The 22,137-nt window shown below is 51.6% G+C and overlaps 1 protein-coding gene across 1 annotated transcript; it reads right to left on the bottom strand.

Moving 5' to 3' along the window:
* Positions 1-16,293: 16,293 nt before the first annotated feature.
* On the bottom strand, positions 16,294-19,437 carry LOC9267196 (transcription factor bHLH96). The gene is made up of 3 exons (XM_015768270.3): positions 18,891-19,437; positions 17,875-18,459; positions 16,294-16,792 (listed from the first exon to the last, which is right to left on the bottom strand). Exons 1-3 carry the CDS (start codon positions 19,251-19,253, stop codon positions 16,619-16,621), a joined length of 1,122 nt encoding a protein of 373 aa, XP_015623756.1. The 5' UTR covers positions 19,254-19,437; the 3' UTR covers positions 16,294-16,618.
* Positions 19,438-22,137: the final 2,700 nt, after the last annotated feature.

Genomic DNA, 22,137 nt, shown 5'->3' with positions numbered 1-22,137 from the left:
CAACGCTACACCACGTTGCAACAGGCCCAACCAACCACCTGAACTACACCAGTTCATTAAGCTAAACTAGGGGTGAGACTAATCACGGTGAATCTGGTTGATCGCCCATAACCGCGGGCACGACTATTCGAATAGTTTTACTCTGGCCAGAGGTGTACAACTGTACCCACAAGACACGATTCCACACATGTCGCCATGCCCCGAAGTATCACCATGATACTGCAAAGGGGGAAATCGTGACAAGACCCTCCACATAACCCTCCCCTAACCATCCACACCACGCTAAGGTTTCACCCCCACCCCTCAAAAGGCAGTGGGCGGTCCCCTCTTGCGCCGCGGTGAATCCGGCAACTGGACAACCGAACACCTCGGCCGACCCAACTCCATCACGCCCACCCTCGCCACCGGTGCCTAGGAAAGGGTCGAGCTATACTTCAGATCAAGCAGTTACCGACTCCCGCTTGTGGTAAGCACGGTAAGTCTCCCAGGGTTTCCCGTGAACCGGTCCTTAACTGCCATGGGTGCGACCAGCAAAACCATGCACTCATAGCCCGCCATTCAGAATATTTTAATTAACTGACACCCTTGCGGTGGCACCAATCTAAAGCTATGCCCATAGTCAGAGTCTATGTAATAATGTGATCCCCATTTGTGTCCTAGTTGAACTAAGCATGGCTAAGCATTTCCTAAGCCAACATCTAGTCATTTTGATACCCAAGTTATCAATGGCATAAGGTAACCAATATGTGGCTGAGGAATAGGACCCATCCCACATTACATTGTAAAAGAATGCAACATTTAATAGAAATGCGGGATATTGGTAAATTGGGTACAATATGATCAAACGTATTGCATGACTTGCCTTGCTCTCGAACTGATGAGACCTCAGCAACGTCTTCGAGAAACCGCGGATCGACGAAACGGCCGAAACCTACGCGACAAACAAAGCACACAAGCAAAACATGGTATAAGACTACTGAAACAGGAAACAAAACCATTTTTAATGGATTCTTTGCATTTTTCTTGATTTACTGAGACTTGAATGGACTTAAACGGAGCTCGGATGAATTACTTATGAATTTTAGAAGATAAACTGTGTTTTTACTAATAAAGAAAAAGTCCTTAATTAATTATTGCGCAATAATACCCAGGGCAGACGTCATCCAAGGGGGGGGCGGCGCCGACAGGCGGGGCCCACGGGTCAGCGGCTCAAAGGGGAGAGGAAGGGGGCGCCGGCATGTGGGCCCCACGGGCAGTGGCTCAAGGTGGCCGGTCTACCGTGGACCGGGACCACGCGGGTGGTCCACCGCCGGTCCACGGGACCGACGGTCCGGATCGGCCGGGAGGCCGATCGGACGGCACGGCGGCGGCTAGGCACGGCTCGGCTCGGCTTCAAAACCGGCCGGCCAGCCATGGCAACCGGAGGCGACGCGCACGGTCGCCGGCGACAGCAATCGGCGACGCGGGAAGCGACGGCGGACGGGGTACAGGATGGCGGCGTCGACCGAAGGCAACGGCGAGCGCGTGGAGAGAGGCGGCGCAAACGAGAGAGAGGGGAAGAGGGAGGAGGGGGGATCCTCACCGGCGAGTATGGCGGCCGGAGCGGAGGATGAAGGTGGCGGCAACGACCTGGCGATGAGGAGGGGCGGACGGGCGGCGGCGGCACCGGTGTGCGAGGAGAACCGGGTTCCGGTGGGGTTTAGCGGAAACCGAGCGGCGGCCGAGGTGGCTCACGCGGCGGCAATGCTAAAGGCGGCGGCGGCTTGGCGCGGCGGCGGCTCTAGCGGCTGCGGCGCGCGACCGGAGGTGGCAGCAAGCGGCGGCGCTAGTGTCGAGCGGCGCGGCGGCGGTAGGAGGCACGGGAGAGCGCGGCGAAAGGGGGAAAAGGGAGAGGGAGATGCGGGGAAGCTTTATAGGGGCTCGAGAGGGGTGGACATGGCCGGGAAACCCCCCGATTTGGCCGACGACGTGGGGGGAGAGAGAGAGAGAGTGGGGGGGATTCAAATTGAATCCCGCCCATTTGCGGGCGTGCGTGCGGGCGGGCGGGAATGGCGGGGAGGGCGGCGACGTGGGGACGCGGAGTGGGGGCGCGGCGTGGAGCGGAGAAGGCGGCGGCGCGGACGGTTTCGGCGGCGGTTGCCGTCGTGGGGCGAGCGGCTGGAGGAAGGGGACGACCTGACAGGTGGGCCCCACCTGTCAGCGTCCCGGAGAGAGGGGAAAGGGGAACGGGCCGGCCCAAAGGAAGGAGGCCGAGCGTGGGAGGGAGTGGGCCGACGGCCCAATAGAGAAAAAAGAAGGAAAAGAAAAAGAAAAAGAAGAAAGGATTTTTCCTGGGATTTAAAATTGCACTTTGGTGATTTTTAATTGGTTAAAATTATTTCCAAGGCTCTGAAAATTCCACTAAAAATCTTGTTAATGCATTGGAGCATGGGGAACTCAAGAAAAATTCCACCACGCTATTTCTGATTATTAATTGCATTTATTAACTAGGGATTTAGCTCTAGGTTAATTAAGATAATTTCTTCGGGCAATTTATTTAACCAATTTTTAAAGCAAGAAAATGGGGGAAACTTCAGGGTGTGACAGGGGAGGAAGGAGAATGGGCCGGCGGCCCACCTGAAAAGAAAAGGGGGAAAAAGAAAAAGAAAAAGGAAGAAAAGGATTTTCCCTGGAATTAAAATATTGCTTGCTCAATTTTAATTGGTTAAATTTATTTCTAGGGCTCTGAAAATTCCACTAAAAATCCTGTTAATGAATTTCTACATGTAGAACTCAAGAAAAATTCCACATGCCAGATTCGATTATTATTTGTATTACTTTCTTAGGGTTTTCTCTTGATTTGCACCGGCATTTTCTTTGGGTCATTTATAAATTAAATTTTAGGCTTGGGAGGAGAACTTCAGGGTGTGACAAACCTACCCCCCTTAAACGGAATCTCGGCCCTGAGATTCGGAGGAGCTGGCGAAGAGGTGCGGATGGGCGGCTTTCAACTCATCTTCCCTTTCCCAGGTTGCTTCCTCCTCTGAATGGTGACTCCACTGAACTCGGCAAAACCTGGTGACCTTGTTTCTGGTTCTTCTTTCGCTGGTATCAAGTATACGAACCGGCTTCTCCACATATGTCAGGTCCTCCTGGATATCAATATGCTCCGAATCAGCTTGTTCTTCGGGTACTCTTAAGCACTTCTTTAATTGGGACACGTGGAACACGTCGTGGATGCCAATCATATTGGATGGAAGTTCTAGCTGATAAGCAACTTCCCCCCTTCGTTCCAAGATTTTGTATAGTCCCACGAAGCGTGGTGCCAACTTGCCTTTCGTCTGAAAACGGTGTACTCCCCGGAGCGGAGTGACACGAAGATACACGTAATCCCCTGCTTCAAAAGTGAGCTCCCTTCGGCGGTTATCCGTGTAGCTCTTCTGTCGAGACAGGGCAATCCTCAACCTTTCCCTGATGGTTCTGACTTTCTCTTCTGCTTCCGCTAATACCTCTGTCCCGAACAGTTGACGCTCGCCTGTCTGATCCCAGAAGAGTGGTGTGCGGCACTTCCGGCAGTATAAAGCTTCAAACGGTACCATCTGTAGACTGGCTTGGTAGCTGTTGTTGTACGAGAATTCCGCATATGGCAAGCTTTTGTCCCAAGCTCCACCAAAATCAAGAGCGCAAGCTCTCAACATATCTTCCAAGATTTGATTGACTCACTCGGTCTGACCATCAGTTTGCGGGTGATAGGCCGTGCTGAAATTTAAACGGGTCCCCAATTCTTCCTGCAGCTTCTGCCAGAATTTTGAGGTGAACTGACTCTCTCGATCAGATACAATCTTCTTGGGTACCCCATGCAAACACATGATCCTTGCCAGGTACAACTCTGCCAATTTCTTTCCCGTATAGGTGGTATGCACTGGTATGAAGTGAGCAACCTTGGTGAGTCGATCCACGACTACCCAGATTGAATCGTGACCTGATGATGTCCGGGGCAGTCCTGTTATACAATCCATTCCAATTTCCTCCCATTTCCATTCCGGGATTTGAAGAGGTTGGAGTAAACCTGCTGGCCTTTGATGCTCTACCTTCACTCGCTGGCAAACATCGCAGAGTGCGACGAATTCAGCTATTTCTCTCCTCATGCTGGCCCACCAAAACTTTTCTTTGAGGTCTTGGTACATCTTGGTGCTGCCTGGGTGAATGGAACACTGTGTCTGATGAGCCTCGGTGAGTATCATATCCTTCAGTTCCTTGTCGTCAGGTACACACAATCTTTCCCCCCATCCAGTTTGTGCCATGCTCATCCTCAAGGAAATCCCGAGCCTTTCCGACTCATGTTCTTTTTCAGCTCTGCTATTTCAGGATCATTCACTTGAGCGGCTCTAACTTGATCGACGAGCGTAGGCCGTGCTTCCAGAGCGGCTACGAACCCGTGTTCAACAATTCCCACGTTGAGATGCTCAAACTCCTACTGCAATTCCTCACACATGCCCTCGATGCATAGGGCAGTGCAGTAACTCTTCCTGCTTAATGCGTCTGCCACCACATTGGCTTTCCCCGGGTGGTAGTGAATGCTCATGTCATAATCTTTGATTAGTTCCAACCATCTTCGTTGTTGGAGATTTAGGTCCGGTTGGGTGAAGATATATTTCAGACTTTTGTGGTCCGTATATACTTCACAGCGGTTGCCAATCAGATAGTACCTCCAGATCTTCAAAGCATGAACCACTGCTGCCAATTCTAGATCATGGGTTGGGTAATTCCCTTCGTGTAGACGCAACTGTCGCGAGGCATACGCAACCACTCTGCCCTCCTGCATTAGAACACACCCAAGCCCGTGGCGGGATGCGTCGCAATAGACTTGGAAGTCTTTCATCTGGTCGGGCAGAATCAAAACTGGTGCGGATACTAATTTCTTCTTGAACTCCTCAAAGCTCTTATCGCACTCAGCTGTCCATTTAAACTTCTCATCTTTCTTAAGCAACTAAGTCATGGGTCGGGCGATCCTGGAGAAGTTCTCGATGAATCGGCGGTAATAACCTGCAAGTCCAAGAAAACTTCAAATCTGCGACACGGTCTTCGGTGGGGTCCATTTGGTAACTGACTCCACGTTTGATGGGTCGATTGCCACACCCTGAGCTGTAATAACATGGCCTAGAAATTTGACTTCCGTCAACCAAAAATCACACTTGCTGAACTTGGCGTATAACTGGAGCTCCTTCAACTTCTAGAGCACCAGACGGAGATGCTGCTCATGTTCTTTTTCAGACTTTGAATAGATAAGTATGTCGTTGATGAAGACCACAACGAACTTATCGAGAAATTCCATGAACACTTTGTTCATCAGATTCATGAAGAATGCGGGTGCATTGGTAAGTCCGAAAGACATAACTGTGCACTCATACAGCCCGTACCGAGTGGTGAAAGCCATCTTTGGAATATCCTCTTCCCGGATTCTTAATTGGTGATAGCCTGATCGCAGGTCTATCTTAGAGAACACCTTAGCTCCCTTCAGTTGATCAAACAAATCATCGATCCGCGGTAAAGGATATTTATTCTTGATTGTGACCTCGTTGAGTGCGCGATAATCAACGCACATCCTCTTCGTCTTATCCTTTTTCTCCACAAAAATGACCGGAGCACCCCAATGCGAAGTACTTGGTCAAATGTACCCTTTCTGCAGCTGCTCATCAACCTGTTTCTTGACCTCTACTAGTTCGTTGGCCGCCATCCTGTACGGCCTCTTGTAAATGGGCGCGGTTCCCGGTGCCAAATCAATCCGGAATTCAATCTCTCGCTTGGGTGGCATGGTAGTGAGGTCTTCAGGAAAGACTTCTGGGTACTCGCAAACTATGGGAATCTCTTCCAATTTCCTCGAATTCTTCTCCTCGGTGACCACTGGGATTTCCGCCTCAATCTGATTCAAGGAGACCCCTTGCTTTGGTGAGACTAGTGATTTGTACACTACGGTTTCTCCCTTCTCGTTGGTCAAGGTGACTGTGCGATTCACACAATCAATGACTCCCTTGAATTTGGTCAGCCAATCCATCCCAAGAATGACATCTAGGTCTTTGGATTCAAGAAGAATGAGATTGGCTAGAAATGGTGATCTTTGGATTTCTATTAGCACTGAAGGGCTAAAACTGACCGAGGTTGAACTATTTCCCGGGGTATGAACCCTCATTGGTGTATTAAGCTCTTCTTTCCTTAACCCATGCATCCCCACAAATTTCTTTGAAATGAAAGAACGCGTTGCACCAGAATCAAAAAGTACTATTGCAGGGATTGAGTTAACAGGAAATGTACCCAGTACGACCTCTGGTGCTGCTTGCGCCTCCTCTGCAGACGCGTGGTTGACACAAGCCTAGACAAACCTTGGCCCGGCACGCCTGGGCTTCGGGCATTTGTCAGCGAAGTGGCCAAGCTCGCCACAGTTGAAGCAGGACCCTGGCTTTGTCCCAGTCTCCTTCTTAGCTTGCGCGGACGTAGCTGACTGTGCTAGTGCCATTGGTGGGCACGGAGCTGCACTGCGGTTGGGCTGACCGCCATGGTGGTTCTGACAGCCACTGGCGCCCTGATGGAAGTTGCTGGCATTGAAAGGGCGGTGCTGGCGGACGATCAGGGTGGTAGGTCTACCCTGCTGTCCGGGAGTGAAGCGCGGTCGCTGGTGGCTCCCTTGGTTGGACCGGAACTGCGCCGCCTTCCTCTTCCTTTCCATTTTGTTGCGCTGATCCTCCTGACGGATTGCCTTGTCAACCAACCTCTCAAAGTCGGCGTAATCTCCAGATATCAACTGGTTGGTTAGCTCATCATCCAGACCTGCTAGGAATTTCTCCTGCTTCTCGGCGTCAGTACGGACATCCTCCGGTGCATATCACGCGAGGCGATTGAATCATGGAGATACTCCGTCACTGTCCTGTTGCCCTGGTGGAGTGCCCGGAATTCCCTCTTCTTTTGTGCCACGACCCCGTCTGGCACCTGCGCTTTCCTGAAGCTACGACAGAACTCCGCCCAAGTGACTTCAGTGCCTGGCGGGCGGGTGGCCATGTGATTGTCCCACCAAGCTGACGCAGGACCTTGAAGCTGGTGTGTGGCGAAAGCAACCTTCTCCTGATCATTGCACTGCAGGAGATTCGGCTTCTTCTCTATGGCATGGAGCCAGTCATTTGCCTCCATGGGGTTGGTGGTACTAGAGAAAGTGGGTGGCCTGATACGTAGAAACTCTGGCAACTTGGACTGAGGGGGAGGGGGACCAAACTGCTGGTGCTGCTGTTCGGCGTGCTGCAGTGTCACGCCCAGAAATTCACGAACCAGAATTTCTAAGCTGAATGTGTATTAAACCCCTGTCCAGGACCAGCCAGGGTACACAAACGACAATTGTTGACATACAGATCCACGTCTTACAAAAATATAAAAGATTACAAATGCAGCGAAAAAAGATAAAAGCGAGCTAAGCCTGAAGACTTGACTCCTGCAGTGGGCGATTCCATTCCACAGGCAACCCTTGACGGCAGCGATGAAACCAACCTCTTCGAGACATCTCCAACTGAGAAGAACTTCAACTCTGGTGTGGGGGAAAAGAGCAAGACTGAGTACTACCCACTGTACTCAGCAAGTCGTACCGGAAGAGGAGGTATGATGCAGGATATATCCAAGGGGGCTAAAGGTTCTTTTGCATAAAGCTAGCATTTAAAAGCAGAAGTTAAAAGCAGTAAAACAGTAGTAGCAATTAAGCAGTATTAACCAATCACTGTCCAACGCTACACCACGTTGCAACAGGCCCAACCAACCACTTAAACTACACCAGTTCATTAAGCTAAACTAGGGGTGAGACTAATCACGGTGAATCTGGTCGACCGCCCATAACCGCGGGCACGTCTATTCGAATAGTTTTACTCTGATCAGAGGTGTACAACTGTACCCACAAGACACAGCCCCACGACACGTTCCCGTGCGCCGACATGCCACCACGACATACCGGAAAGAGGCCGTGACAGGACCCTTCGCATAACCCTCTCTAACCGATTGCACCACACCTTAGGGTTCGCCCCCGTCCCCAGCAGGCAACGGGCAGCCCCCCTTTCGTGCCACGGTGAATCCGGAAGCCGATCAACCGGACACCCCGGCCGACCCAACTCCATCACGCCCACCCTCGCCTAGGTACGTCGGCTAGAGAAAAGCTACACTACAAGCCCAGCCGTTGCCCACGCTGGCTTTTGGTAAGTACGATAAGTTCTTCCAGGGCATCCCGCGAACCGGTCCTTAATCGCCATGGGCACGACTAGCAAAACCATGCACCCACAGCCCACCATGTAGTGTATTTTAATTAACCAACACCATTGCGGTGGCACTAATCCAAAGCTATTGCCAATAATCAAAGTCTATGTTTTAATGTGATCCCCTTTTGTGCACTAGTTGAACTAAGCATGGCTAAGCATCTCCTAAACCAACATCTAGTCATTTTAATACCCAAGTTATCAATGGCGTAAGGGAAACAACATATAGCTGAGTAATACGACCCATCCCACATGATATTGTAAAACAATGCAATATTTAATAGAAATGCGGGACATTTGTAAATTGGGTACAATATGATCAATTATAATATATGACTTGCCTTGCTCTCGCACTGATGGAACCAGAGCAACGTCTTCGAGAAACCGCGAATCGACGAAACGGGCGAAATCTACGCGACAAACAAAGCACACAAGCAAAACATGCTATAAGACTACTGAAACAGGAAACAAAACCATTTTTAATGGATTCTATACATTTTTATGAATTTACTGAGACTTGAATGGACTTAATCGGAGCTCGGATGAATTAGTTATGATTTTTAGAAGATTATCTGTGTTTTTACTAATAAAGAAAAAGCCTTAATGTATTTATTGCGCAATAATTCATCCCAGGGCTGACGTCAGCAAGGGGTGGGGCGGCGCCGACATGCGGGCCCCACTGGTCAGCGGCTCAAGGGGGAGGGAGGGGTACTGGCAGGCGGGGCCCTCCGGGCGACGGCTCCTGGGGGAAGGAGGAAGGCGGCCTGGCTCGGCTCGGCTTCAAGCCGGCCGGCCGGTTATGGCGAGGGCGGCGGCGGCAAGCGGCCACCGACGGCGGCGGCCGGCGAGAAGACGGCGGCGGCCGGCGACGCGGGCGACGGTGCATCGCGGCGACGGTGCATCGCGGCGACGCGCATGCGGGGAGCGGCGGCGCGCGCGGGAGGAAGAGAAGGGGAGGGAGTTCTCACCGGGGTTCGGCTGGCGCGGGAGGAGAAGATGGCAAACGGCGACGGTGAGCAACCGGAGGGCGACGGCGAACGGCGGCCGAGCTCCGGGACACGCTAAGAGAGGAAGTGTGAGAGGTTAGAGGGAAAGAGGGTGTCCATGACGAGCGAGAGCCATGGCCGACGGCGGCGGCTATGGTGGTACTCACCGGCGCGCGGGGAGAAGCGGGCCCCGACGACGGGATTGGATGGGGATGCGGCGGCCGGGGTAGCTTTGGCGGTGGCGAAGCTAATGGCGGCGGCGGATTGGCTCAGCGGCGGCTCCAGCGGCGGCGAGCGGTGCCCGGAGGAGTGGAAAAGGCGGCGGCGGCCGGTGTAGCGGCGCGGGAGCGATAGAGGGCACGGGAGGGAGCGGTGGAAAGAGGAAAAGGTGGAGGGGAGTGGAGGGATGGTTTATATGGGCTCGAGAGGGGCGGACGAGGCCGGGAGGCGGCCGGATTTCTCGCCGACGTGGGGAATGGAGAGAGAGAGAGAGAGATTCGAATTCGAATCCCTCCGTTGCGGGGTGCACGCGCGAGTGGGAGGAGTGGGGATGGTGGGCGGCGACGTGGGCGCGGGGCGCGGAGTGGGGCGTGGAAGGCGGGGCAGGCGGGCGGCGTGGGCGGCTCGGCGGTTGCCGGCTTGGGGAGCGGCGGCGGAAGGTGGAAGAAGGGGCCGACAGGTGGGCCCCACCTGTCGGTGACCCGGAGGGGTTAGGGAGGAGGGAGGAGTCAGCTTGGGCCGGCCCAGCCGAGGGAAGGCCGGCGCGGGAGGCGAATAGACTGGGCCGACGGCCCAAGAAGAGAGGAAAAAGGAGGAAAAAGAAAAAGAAAAAGAAGAAAGGATTTTTCCAGGGATTTAATATTGCCCTTTGCTCATTTTAATTGGTTAAAATTATTTCCAAGGCTCTGAAAATTCCACTAAAAATCATGTTATCATATTTTGACATGTCGAATCCAAGAAAAATTCCACATGTCGATTCTGATTATTATTTGCATTTATTAATTAGGGATTCATCTCTAGGTTAAAAAGAACAATTTCTTCGGACGATTCATTTTACAAATTTTAAAGCTGGAAAGGGGAACTTTAGAGCGTGACATGCAGCATCCTCTGGTGCATCTGCTGGTGCTGCTGCTGCATCTGCTGCATCATGGCTGCCATCATCTGAGTCTGATGTGCCATTACTTGGGCTAGCGTCGGATTCTTGGGAAGTGGTGGCGGACCATTGCCGGAATCACTGTTGGGATGCACACCATCAGCGCGTTCTTCGCCGTTGCTGCCCTCACCTGTCGTGCGGGTGCCAGTCCTGGTGTAGACCATCTGGAGGAAGAGTAGACGGGGAAACGGAGAAAAACAGATACTCAGGAACTAAGCTTTATTATATAGAAATTTAAACTGCAATTGTTCTGATCTGAATTAAAACACTTGAAACAGCAAGCAAAAATCCTTATTGAGACAGCCATATCATAGGCACATGATATCGACCGTCGACTGACCCCAAGCAAGCAACCTAAACACACAAACTAACAAGCAAAAGCTAGACAGTCGATAAGCTAATGGAAAACGAGCCTAATGCTCGGAACGGCTCCTGCGGTCGGTGGAGTCAAAGGCGTCCTCCTGCTCGTCACCACGTCCCTCTGAGCGACTCCTGGAGCCTGGCAGATAAGTCTCGCCGCTACCCAGCTCTGAGCCACTGGAGCTGCTGCTGCTGAGGTCGCGACTGCCACTGGGAGTAGCTGGCAACCAACCTCCATTGCCACTGGCGGGGCCCCTGACGGCTGTTGCAGGCGCGAAGGAGAGAGCGGATGCAGGAGCTGACACGGGAACATGAGCTGGAGCTGGCGCTGGAGCTGCGGGAACTGCTGGAGCTGCGGGCGGAACTGGAGGTGCTGCGGGAACTGCGGGCGGAGGTGGGTTCCTGGGCGCAAGCTGGATGCGCACGGGTGCCGTTGTCGACTTGCGGGGCGTAGTGTGGATCCGGACTCCTCCTGGCGCGGGAAGACCCTTTAACTGAGCATTCTCCCTCTTCAAGCGCGCTATCTCGTCCTTTAGAACGACGATCCTCATGAGCTTCCCATCATTCAAGGCCTTGGACGTCTTGTGCAGGTCCAAGTGCATCCTGTCCATCCCCCTCATCACGGCGCACATGTGATCAAAGGTGGTGTCGTTCTCGCCGGCTATTGGACGGAAGGTACTGACATCATCACCGCTGGCTCGACGAGGGTGAAATCGATACGCCGTGTCATGGAAGATGTAGTTGTGGCACTCCCGTAGTCTGGCCATCATCAGGTATGCTGCCTCCTGACAGGCGTGATCTGCTGTGCCTCCGGACGCCTCAACCACCATGTTAGCGAGGCAAGTCCCCACGTAGCCATGGACCTCCAAGCGGACACGGTGGGGAAGCTCGCCACTGAGCGGTGGAACAGTCGTGTACTCCGGCGCGTTGGGGTAGCCCACCACCAGCGTCATACGTGCTAACTCTGCCACAAAGTCAATCATGCCTTCTCCGTGGTGGTTGGGTGGGTGGCCGGCCATCTAGAGAAGACAAAGGAGTAGGATCAATGCATGCTCAAATCCAATTTAAATAAAGTAATAAAGGACTCAAATAAGAGTATCGAATAAGAGCGAAATTTTATGTATAGATCATTTTGCATGAGGGCGAATAAATAAGACAGACTTACATAACGATAAAATGATGGGGAAATTAGATACATACTAATAATAACAATAAGAGCATAAATACCTTGCAACCCATATTCCTGAGCTGGGACCTAATGCATTTCACCCATCAAATCCCAACTGACTGACGAATAAATCTCAATAATTTTACTAAAACCCTAGACTGACTTGTTTTGACAAATCTCACTTAAACGAGCGACCAAGATTTTTCCCTTGAACCACAAGAACAGATCCCAATTTTCCCGGAACAAATCCAATTACAAAGAACATATGGAATGAAAAGGATTCAGAGGGCTCTTAGGTTTTTCCCATTTGGCTTACGATCAAGGTCGGCTCTGATACCAACTTGTCACACCCAGAAATTCCCGAATAGAATTCCAAGCAGAATGTGCATTAAAATCCCCGTCCAGGACCGGCCGGGGTACATAAACGACAAAGTTGACATACAGATCCACGTCTTACAAACATTATAAAAGTCTTACAAAAATGCAGCGGAAAAAACGAAAGACAACAGGAGCTAAGCCTTGACTAGAACTGCAGCGGGAACACCACTCCACAGGCATCCTCGACGGCACGGACGAAGCCTACTCCTCGGAGAAACCTCCATCTGACACATACTCGTACTCTGGGGTTGGGAAAAATAGAGCAAGACTGAGTACTATCCACTGTACTCAGCAAGTCATACCGGAATAGGGGTATGATGCAGGGAATTATCAAAGGAGAGCTAGCGTGGTTCATTTGCATAAAGCGAGCATTTATAAACAGAAATTTAAAGAAGAAAACAGTCGTAATAATTAATCAATATTAATCATCCACCGTCCAACGCTATACCATGTTGCGACAGGCCTAATCGTCCACCTATACTATCCAATTTCAAAAGACTAAACTAGGGTGAGACAAATCACGGTGAATCTGGTTGACCGCCCATAACCGCGGGCACGGCTATTCGAATAGTTTTACTCTGATCAGAGGTGTACAACTGTACCCACAAGACACAGCCCCACGACAAGTTTCCGTGCGCCGACATGCCACCACGACATACCGGAAAGAGGTCGTGACAAGACCCTTCGCATAACCCCCTCTAGCCAAGCACATCACACCTCAGGTTTCACCCCCGTCCTCAGCGGGCGACGGGCAGTCCCCTCACGTGCCTAGGTGAATCCGGAAGCCGCATAGGCCGTCGCAGGGCCCATCCAAACTCCATCACGCCCACCCTTGCCTGGATGCGTCAGCTAGAGAAAAGCTACACTACAAGCCCAGCCGTTGCCCACGCTGGCTTGTGGTAAGCACGATAAATTCTTCCAGGGTTTCCCGCGAACCGGTCCTTAATTGCTCTGGGTGCAACAAGCAAAACCATGCACCCACAGCCCACCATGTGATTCATTTTAATTAACCAACACCAAAGCGGTGGTACTAAACCAACATTATCATATGAACCTACAGTCTATATTTTAAATGAGATTTCCCCATTGTGTGCTAGTTGAACTAAGCATGGCTAAGCAACTCCTAGTCCAAGGTCTATTCATGTTATAACCCGAGCTAACAAAGGAGCAAGGTACCAAAATAGCATGGCTGTAACAATAGGTAAACATCCCATAGTGATATTGCAAAACAAATGCAGTATTTGAAAGAAAACATTAGAACATTTGCAATATAGGATCAACATGATCAAGTGACAAGCATGACTTGCCTTGCTCTGCTGCTGGAGGAACCTCGGCGACTATTTCGAAGTACATCGGAGCGTCGGAAGAACCGGAATCTAGCGACATACAAGGCAAACATTGCAAACAGACTATAAGACTACTGAAACAGAGAACAAAACCATTTTTAATGGATTCTACACATTTTTCTTGATTTACTGAGACTTGAATGGGCTTAAACGGAGCTCGGATGAATTAGTTATGAATTTTAGAAGATTCACTGTGTTTATTACTATAACAAAAAGTCCTTAAATAATTTATTGCGCAATAACTCCCAGGGCTGACGTCATCAGGGGGGCGGCGCCGACAGGCGGGTCCCACTGGTCAGCGGCTCAAAGGGGGGGCCGGTCCACCGTGGACCGGGACCACGTGGGTGGTCCACCGCCAGTCCACGGGACCGACGGCCCAGATCGGCCCCGAGCCGATCGGGCGGTGGCGATAGAGGCGGCCGCCGGGCTCGGCTCGGCATCAAAGCCGGCCGGCCGGCCAGGGCTAGCGGCGACGGCGACCGGCGGCACGGGAGGCGGCGGCGGCGGCCGAAGGCGACGGCGCATGACTTGAAGCGGCGGCGCGGTACTAGGAGGGAGAGGGAGGGGAGTAGAGGGGAGAGGACGCCTCACCGAGGGTGGCCGGCGCGGAGGAAGACGACGGCGAACGGCGACGGCGAGCCACGGGAGGACGACGGCAACCGGCGGACGGGCTTCGGGGTGCCCTAAGGAAGGAAGAGAGAGATATTAGAGAGAGGGAGATGAACCACGGCGGCCGGCATCCATGGCCGAAGGCGGCGGTAGAGGTAGAACTCACCGGAGCGCGAGGGGATGCGAATTCCGGCGACGAATCCCGACGGGGAAGGGGCGGACGAGGTGGAGTTTGGCCTCGCGAACCCGACGGCGGCGACGGCGCGGTGCGGCGGCGACCCTAGCGGCGGCTAGCGGCGACCGGAGTAACGGAAGCGGCGGCGGCGGGTGGTTTCACGGCGCGGGAGCGATGGGGAGCACGAGGGAGTTCGGCGAAATAGGGAAAAAGCGAGAGGGGGCGACGGGAAGCTTAAATAGGGGAGGGGAGTCCCGGACGTGGCCGGTAGGGGCAAGATTCCGCCGGCCAACGCGGGGAGTGGGAGAGGAGAGAGAGGCGGGATTCGAAAATCGAATCCCGGCCATCTCGGGCGCGGGAGCGGACGAGAGAGAGGGGGAAGTGGGCGCGGGAGGTGCGGCGCACGCGCGGGCGTGGCCGACGTGGCCCGGAGGAGGCGGAGGCGTGGGCGCGACGGCGGTTGCGGGCGCGGCGGCGCGGGCGCGAGGTAGGAGACGGGCCCGACAGGTGGGGCCCACCTGTCGGCGTCCCGGGTGGGAGGAGGGAGGCGGCCGACCTAGCTGGGCTTTGGCCTTCGGCCGACCCAGTGGAGGGGAGGGGAGGAAGGAGAATGGGCCGGCGGCCCACCCGAAAAGAAAAGGGGAAAAAGAAAAAGAAAAAGGAAGAAAAGGATTTTCCCTGGAATTAAAATATTGCTTGCTCAATTTTAATTGGTTAAATTTATTTCTAGGGCTCTGAAAATTCCACTAAAATCCTGTTAATGAATTTCTACATGTAGAACTCAAGAAAAATTCCATATGCCAGATTCGATTATTATTTGTATTATTTTCTTAGGGTTTTCTCTTGATTTGCACCAGCATTTTCTTAGGGTCATTTATAAATTAAATTTTAGGCTTGGGAGGAGAACTTCAGGGTGTGACAGTGCTGCAGCGGTGAACACGACGGCGACGAGAGCGGTCGCGGGTGGCGGTGGTGGGCTCGCTGAGGCTCCACCATCCCCTCCTTTTTTTTGGGCAGTTTTTTCCTCTTTTTGATTTTGATTTTCCCCTTTGTTGTGATTGAATCTGTGATGAATCGGTTGCCCGACAAGGCGAGTCTGTGATGAATCGACTGCGAATCTGTGGGTGGTTTATTGGGTTTGATCTTTTTTTCCCTCTCTTTTATTTTATTTACTCTTTTCTTGTGATTGAATTTGTGATGAATTGGCTGCCCGATGAGGTGAATTTGAGACGAATCAGCTGGGAATCCATGCGTGTTTTATTGGATTTCAATTTTGATTTTGTTGTTTACTTTAGGCTTTTTTTCCCCTTCAATTTCGTTTATTTTTTTTTCTCTAATTTTACTGTTTCCAATCTTAAATATTGAAGTGCCTCATCTATCTTAATTTGGGCTTGTGGGCTTAATGTGGCAAATTGAAGTAGGAATCGGTGTGGGGTATTTTTTGTGCGTGATACTTGTGTGCGGTGGGAAGAAATCGGATAACGCGGGACGAAAAATCGCTGGTGAAAAGGATGTGACGACAGAAAAAATCCGAATATTTATATTAGGTATAGATATAGATGTGGTACTACAAATATAACCATACAAAGTTCATTCATCACAGGTGGACCAAATCAACATGCCATATCAGTATAGACCACTTTTCAAACCGTCAAACGGGTTGATTTGCTCCTGGTGGTCGGCGGGGCTGGTTGGAGATTTGGCAGCAAGCTGGCCTTCGGCCTTATCACGGCCCACAAATCGAGCAAATCACACGGTTGATGGACTTTGAGTAGGCTAAAGCCCGCCCTTGCCATGAAGCAGTGGTAACTCACATGGCCCATTGTAAGCTAGTACCCTCATAAGGCCCTGTTCGGATAATACGAATCTCGAACTGTTCCTTCCAATGTCGCTACTCGCTAGTCGCTCTTATTACAGAAAGGCGAGGCAGGATACTGTACAGGTACAGCAATACAACATTCTGTTTTCAGAACGAGAAACAGACAAGTACGCCCTCGTCGAGAGGCTGGGACTACTGGACACATAGCATTTTGCATCTACTAGTACAACTAGAACTAGATCTAACCTGCCGGGCCACTACACAGCAAAAACGTGACGAGCCTAAAAAGGGGAGAAAAACGGGAGCGCGGCATACAGTACACGCGACCACACAAACGACGACATGTAAGGCACTTGGAGCGGCTCAGTACATGTACGTCGCGAGTTCTCTCTTCGCCACCGCCGTCGCCGTCGTGGCCAGTTGCCCCGCCGCGAGGAGATGCTCCGAGGCGGCCGCCTCCGCGTCGACGATGCAGAGCACGTGGTGCACCGCCGCCGCGATGTCGTCCACCGTCGTCAGGCTGCATCCTTCCTCCACCTGTGCAGCACACGGCCACGCAAAGACAAGATTAGGATTAGACGAGAACTAATGAGATTGCGTGCATGTGCAATGGCCGGTTAGGGAGCGAAGGAATCTGCCACTAAGTCGCAAAAAAAATGCCGTAGATTAGCACTACTCCCACACAGATTCCATCGGGGAACTGTCACACACTGTCATGGCTGAACACCAGCGCTATACTTGTGCCTACTGTAGCTATAGCCTTTTCTGCTCAGTTCTCTATGCCAGTCGAAATCTATAGCATGGCTCAGCTCAGCAGAAAGGATTCTCCGTGGCAGCGTTTTTCTTACACAATCTGGACTGACTGATGCAGTAGCTTTTTCGTGAAGCGTCACACTACGCACAGCTTAGGCCAGTGCTTACTAGGACTACCAGACCACTAGTAGTACTGTGCGCTACTCACCGTTTGGACTTGACAAGTCCTTTGGCTGCAGGGGCCCGACCTGCCTACTCCTACTGAAATACTCCTACGGAGTATCCGGTCAAAAGCGAACAACAAGCGAGAAGGGGAAGCAGGAAAGGACTCAGGTGGCCAGGCACTCAGGCTCCTAGTCAGGTCCATCGGATTCGATCAAATTCTGAGAAATTTTGATGCGTCTCGAACAATGATGCTTGATCGAAAGCCGATGGGTGAAGCGATCTCCATCTCTGCTCATCTCTTGTTTCTGTTCATTATACTGTTTGGGGGCCTGCACGACTGCGTCCTTGATGCGATGACCTATGCCTGTGCTGTGCAGTGCAGGCAGGAGAATATCTGACACGTTTTCTTTTCAGACGCTATACCAATCAAACACCGTCTCTAATAATCGTCCCAGATTACTCCGATTAATTAACTCGGTTGAAGTGACCTCATATGATTCCCAAACCATGCATGGAGACACGCACAAACGTTTGTGCTGGTGGTATCGCTCGGTTTGAGCGCCTGGCTAGCTACTGCATCGGTGCGCGTTTCAGCGCGAAATGCGTGTGAAATGCAGTGGCCGAAAATTGAGGCACTTTTGTTGAAAAAAGAACTGAAATCAGTGCACGGCTGCAGACGCAGGCGATAGGCGTAGGCGTACCTTGACGCTGAGGGTGTAGAGCACAAGGGAGTCCAGCGTGGTGACGTTGAGGTGCAGCACGGTGAGCCGGAGGGCCTGCAGGCCGGCGATCATCTTGAGCAGCTGCCCTGGCCGCCGCGGTGACATGACACGGACGCTGGCGTGCGTCTCGACCAGGCTCACCTCGATGTCGGCCAACCCGGAGCGGTGCTCCGACTGGAGCGCCGCCGCCACCGTGGCCGGCGACGACGACGACGCCGAAGCCGACGCCGACGCAGACGCCGCGGTGGTGGTGGTGGTGGAGTCGCGCGGCGAGTGGCACCACACGTACTGCGGGTACGCGAAGAACTGCGCGAACGGGGGCGCGTCGGCGGACGGCGCGTCCTCGGTGACGCTGCTGCTGCAGTTGCTCGTTGTCGTCGTGGGCTCCATGCAGCCGCCGGCCCCGACGTTGCTGCCGCTGGCGTTATGCATCGGCGTTGCGTCGTCGCATCTCGCCTTGTGGTGAGGGAGCAGCGTTCGCTTCTGCGCCTCAAGCGACTGCAGCTGCTGCTCGAGCTCCTTCACGAACTCGATTGCGCCTCCCACAATGGACGCCTGGTCGCCCTACACAACATTTAAAAATGATCAAGAACGCATTAATTTTGACATGACAGGCCCATCCAGGCAACTCTCTCTGTGTACGAGTGAATTAATGATAGGGGAGACACATTAATGGGCAGAAGGTTTCTGTGCAAAGAATGGATGCTTCTGTTCATGAAAAGAGATTGAGCAGTAAAGAGACGATACGCCATGAGTAACGGCGGACAATGGCGCCATGGCGGGGGAGTCTCTTTCGGCCAAACATTCTCTCATCGCCGTTCTCCTCGCCGGTTGCTCCGACATCGCTTTCTTGCTCTTTGACAAATGGGAGCAACGCAGATATACAGAACAAAAGAGGGTAGAAACACTTGACACGAAGCGATGTCGGTTTGCTAAAAAAAACCAAAACAGAGAGGGCGAGAGAGACGTGTGCCGGCGCGCGTAGTACGACGTACCCTCTGGACGTAGGGCTCCGGCATGAGCGACCGGAGGATGGCGAGGTACTCGTTCATCTGGCGCCGGCGGTTGCGCTCCACGGCGATGTGCGTCATCCGCTGGGTCTCCGTCTCCTCCCGCGACTTGCAGCTCTTCGCGCGCCGCCGCCGCTTCTTCCTCGGCGGGGCGGCTTCCGCGGCCGCGGCCGCGGCCGACGACGTCGCCTCCTTCTCCCCTGTCGCCGTGGCGCCGAGGATGTCAGCGTCGCAGAAGGCGGCGGCATTGTCGAAGAGGAAGCTCGCGGCGGCGGAGGCGTTGAAGGTGTCGTAGATGAGCGCGGTGTCGCTGCAGGGAGCGCACAGCGCGTCTACTAGTGTGCTCATGTTCGTGTGTCGTGGATGGCCTCAGCTCTCGGCGCGTACTACGTTGGCTGGTGGCTTCTCGTGTGTCGCTACGCTTTTGGGTGGTTTTGGGCAACGAACGGTGAGCCGCGGCTACTTATCGCCTCTTTGCTGCTGCTGACTTCTGAGATTCTGAGCTCGTCGCGTTGGTGGGATGCGTATGTTTCTTTCTCTCTAGCGGTGTGAGCTGGTTATATGGGGAAAAGATAAGGTTTAGGCACAGCAACAGTGGTGGGATGTGCGGCCACCCAGACAGCCATGCAATGAAACTATGCAAGCGGTAGAGAGAGGGAGAGCTAGAGCAGCAAAACTATAGCTGTGCTTCGTTCAGTGGCACCAGGTCTCTCTCTCTCTCTCTCTCGGCCTGCATCCAGTAGAACAGGCAAAAAAATGATCAGAAAGCTGAGTGGGCTCTTCTTCGTTGCGTAATCGAGCTGTCAGAAGGGAGGATGGGCTGAAAAGTCAGAATGATCCCAACTCGCCTAATTGTAGGGTTTGCTGTTTCATTAGAGCAAACACATATAGCAACTTGTCTCAAAGTTATGGAAACAATCGTAAGGTCCATTTAATTTGGAAGAAAAACATATAAATTTTGGAGAATTTCAATACTAAAGAAAAATTATATGAATACCTTTAAATCGAAGAATTGAATCTTATCTAATCATTTGAAATTTCTATGTAATGGACAATACTATAGAGATTTTAGAGGAAACTTAGCAAGAACTCAAAGCTCTTCAAAAATTTCCTTTGAGTCTATCTCTCTCATCCGATTCCATTGTTTTTCATATGATCCAATCAAACGATCATTTCTATGTATTTCCTGTGTTTTGCAAATTCTCTGTTTTATACTTACATTCATGTCAGAATCCTATATTTTTTCTATTTCTATGTTTTTTTTTTATTTCTACGATTCAAATCGAACCTAAATGGGTAAACGGAGTAGCTTTCTAACCTTGGGTATGACAGATCCTGACGGGCAATCATGGGTATTGTTTTATGCCCATGGATAATCCTTGCTCTGACCTGATATATGTGTTTCCGTCTTGTGTTTAATGCTGATTTGGGAACTCTTATTTAGAATGTTGTAAATTGCATTCTTTGGTTTGGAATGTTGATGACTTAATATTTGCTAGCTTGTGGTCAAATGTCAGTTTGGTTTAATTATGTGAGCATGGATATACTATTAATGGTTTGGAATACCCAATAAAAACTCATTGGAAATTAGGTTCTCGATGGGCACATCATAGGCATTTATTTTGTGCTCATGAAGGCGATCAGGATCGGGTTAGACAAGATTATCGACTCTTAGGTCGGGTGTGTTCTTGCTACATCAAGTTTGATAAAGCCCCTTACCATCCACACTCTAAGGGCCCCTTTGAATCGCGGGATTGAAAAACGGAGGAATAGGAAAAACACAGGATTTTGGTAGGAATGCAAGTGTAAAACAGAGGATTGCAAAACACGGGAAAAATATAGGAATGACTGTTTGATTAGACCGCAGAAAAAATGCAGGAATCAAATGAGAGAGATAGACTTAAGGAAAGTTTTCCAAGAGGTTAGAGTGGATGTTAACTTTCCTACGTTTTTGCTCTAGAATTGTAGGAATAGGAAAGTTTCCTACGTTTTTCCTTTTCTTGTTCCTACGAATCAAAGGCATGAATAGTGTAGGATTTCAATTCCTTTGTTTTTTCTCCATTTTTCCTCCAATTCAAAGGGGGCCTAAGTATGGAGGTGTAAAGGCTATAAGGAAAAGCGTTAAGCTTGACTAACCTCCTCAACTATGAAACCGGACATTTAACATCCACTAACTCTTAAAACTAGACAAATTACTCCCCTTTACTCAACACACAGTGGCCTTGGAATTATGTGGTGTCCAATATGGCATGAGATCCACCATTTAACCACTCCTCATCTTCTTCCTCCCTTTTTATTTTTCTCCCCTCTCCTCCAACAACCTTCGTCACATTCGCAACCTCCACTCCCATGACTGCAAGGTGGTGCTGACATGATGAGCTAGATGGGAAGTAGGATGGTGAGAGAGGAGGGAAATTATATGGCAGCACCATCTCTTCCCATAGCGATGACGCTCTCCTAGAGGCAGCTCGGAGCTCCGAAGTAGTCCCATGGTGGTGGTTGCCGGGGGTCCTACAAATGGTGGCCTTGCAACTCGGACTAGTACATGGCATAGTTATTAGGACCCGACCGGGAAAAACCGGAACCTCAGCCTCGACAGGTCCGGTCCTCTTAAAAGATCGGGTGTGCAATTGAACCGGCGGTTTTTATATAAACCGGGCTTTGAACTGGAGTGGTCAGACCGGGTAAGGCTTTTGTTGATGGGCTGAGGCGAGGCCCACTGAGCAAACCCCACCAAAAATCGCTAGAAGAGGGTGCGGGAGTGGGGATTCGACCTTCGGTCACATGGCTGAGAGCAGCACGCGCTAGCCAACCCTCCATCTATTCACTTATGTTGGTACGAGACATTTACGTCATATTATACATCGAACCGCGGTTGGACCGGCCTAACCTGGTCGGACCATCAAACAGGTGAACCGAGAGCTCGACCAGTTCATTATCCTGTCCGGTCTTAATAACTATGGTACATGGTGGTTGTGGCAAATGGCCTTGCAGCTTGGAGGAGTCCGTGGTGGTTGTTCGAGCTCGGTACCACTGAGAGAGCTCAATAGGGGAGCTAGTGTAGGATCGTAAAGGGTCTTTCCCACCCCAAAAGCTAGTTATTGAGGCGAAGGGCTCCCCCACTTATATATTAGGATCCTTACCCTTCCACAACCAATGTGGGACTATTCAACAGCTAGTTCAAGGCAAGCTCCTCTGTCATCCAGTCCACTGCCATCTCATCATTCCCGAG

This window comes from Oryza sativa, chromosome 2, assembly GCF_034140825.1.
Source record: "Oryza sativa Japonica Group chromosome 2, ASM3414082v1".
In the NCBI taxonomy this organism is placed as follows: domain Eukaryota; kingdom Viridiplantae; phylum Streptophyta; class Magnoliopsida; order Poales; family Poaceae; genus Oryza; species Oryza sativa.
Note: the sequence above shows the minus strand (reverse complement) of the source record. Positions and strands in the feature narration are given on the sequence as shown.

Excerpts from the sequence above, each read along its gene's own strand:
- LOC9267196 (XM_015768270.3), bottom strand. The coding sequence starts at position 19,253 with ATGAGCACACTAGTAGACGCGCTGTGCGCTCCCTGCAGCGACACCGCG. Across the intron at positions 18,460-18,890 it reads CGGAGCCCTACGTCCAGAGG|GGCGACCAGGCGTCCATTGT; the intron begins GTACGTCGTACT and ends AATGTTGTGTAG. Across the intron at positions 16,793-17,874 it reads TCTACACCCTCAGCGTCAAG|GTGGAGGAAGGATGCAGCCT; the intron begins GTACGCCTACGC and ends TGTGCTGCACAG.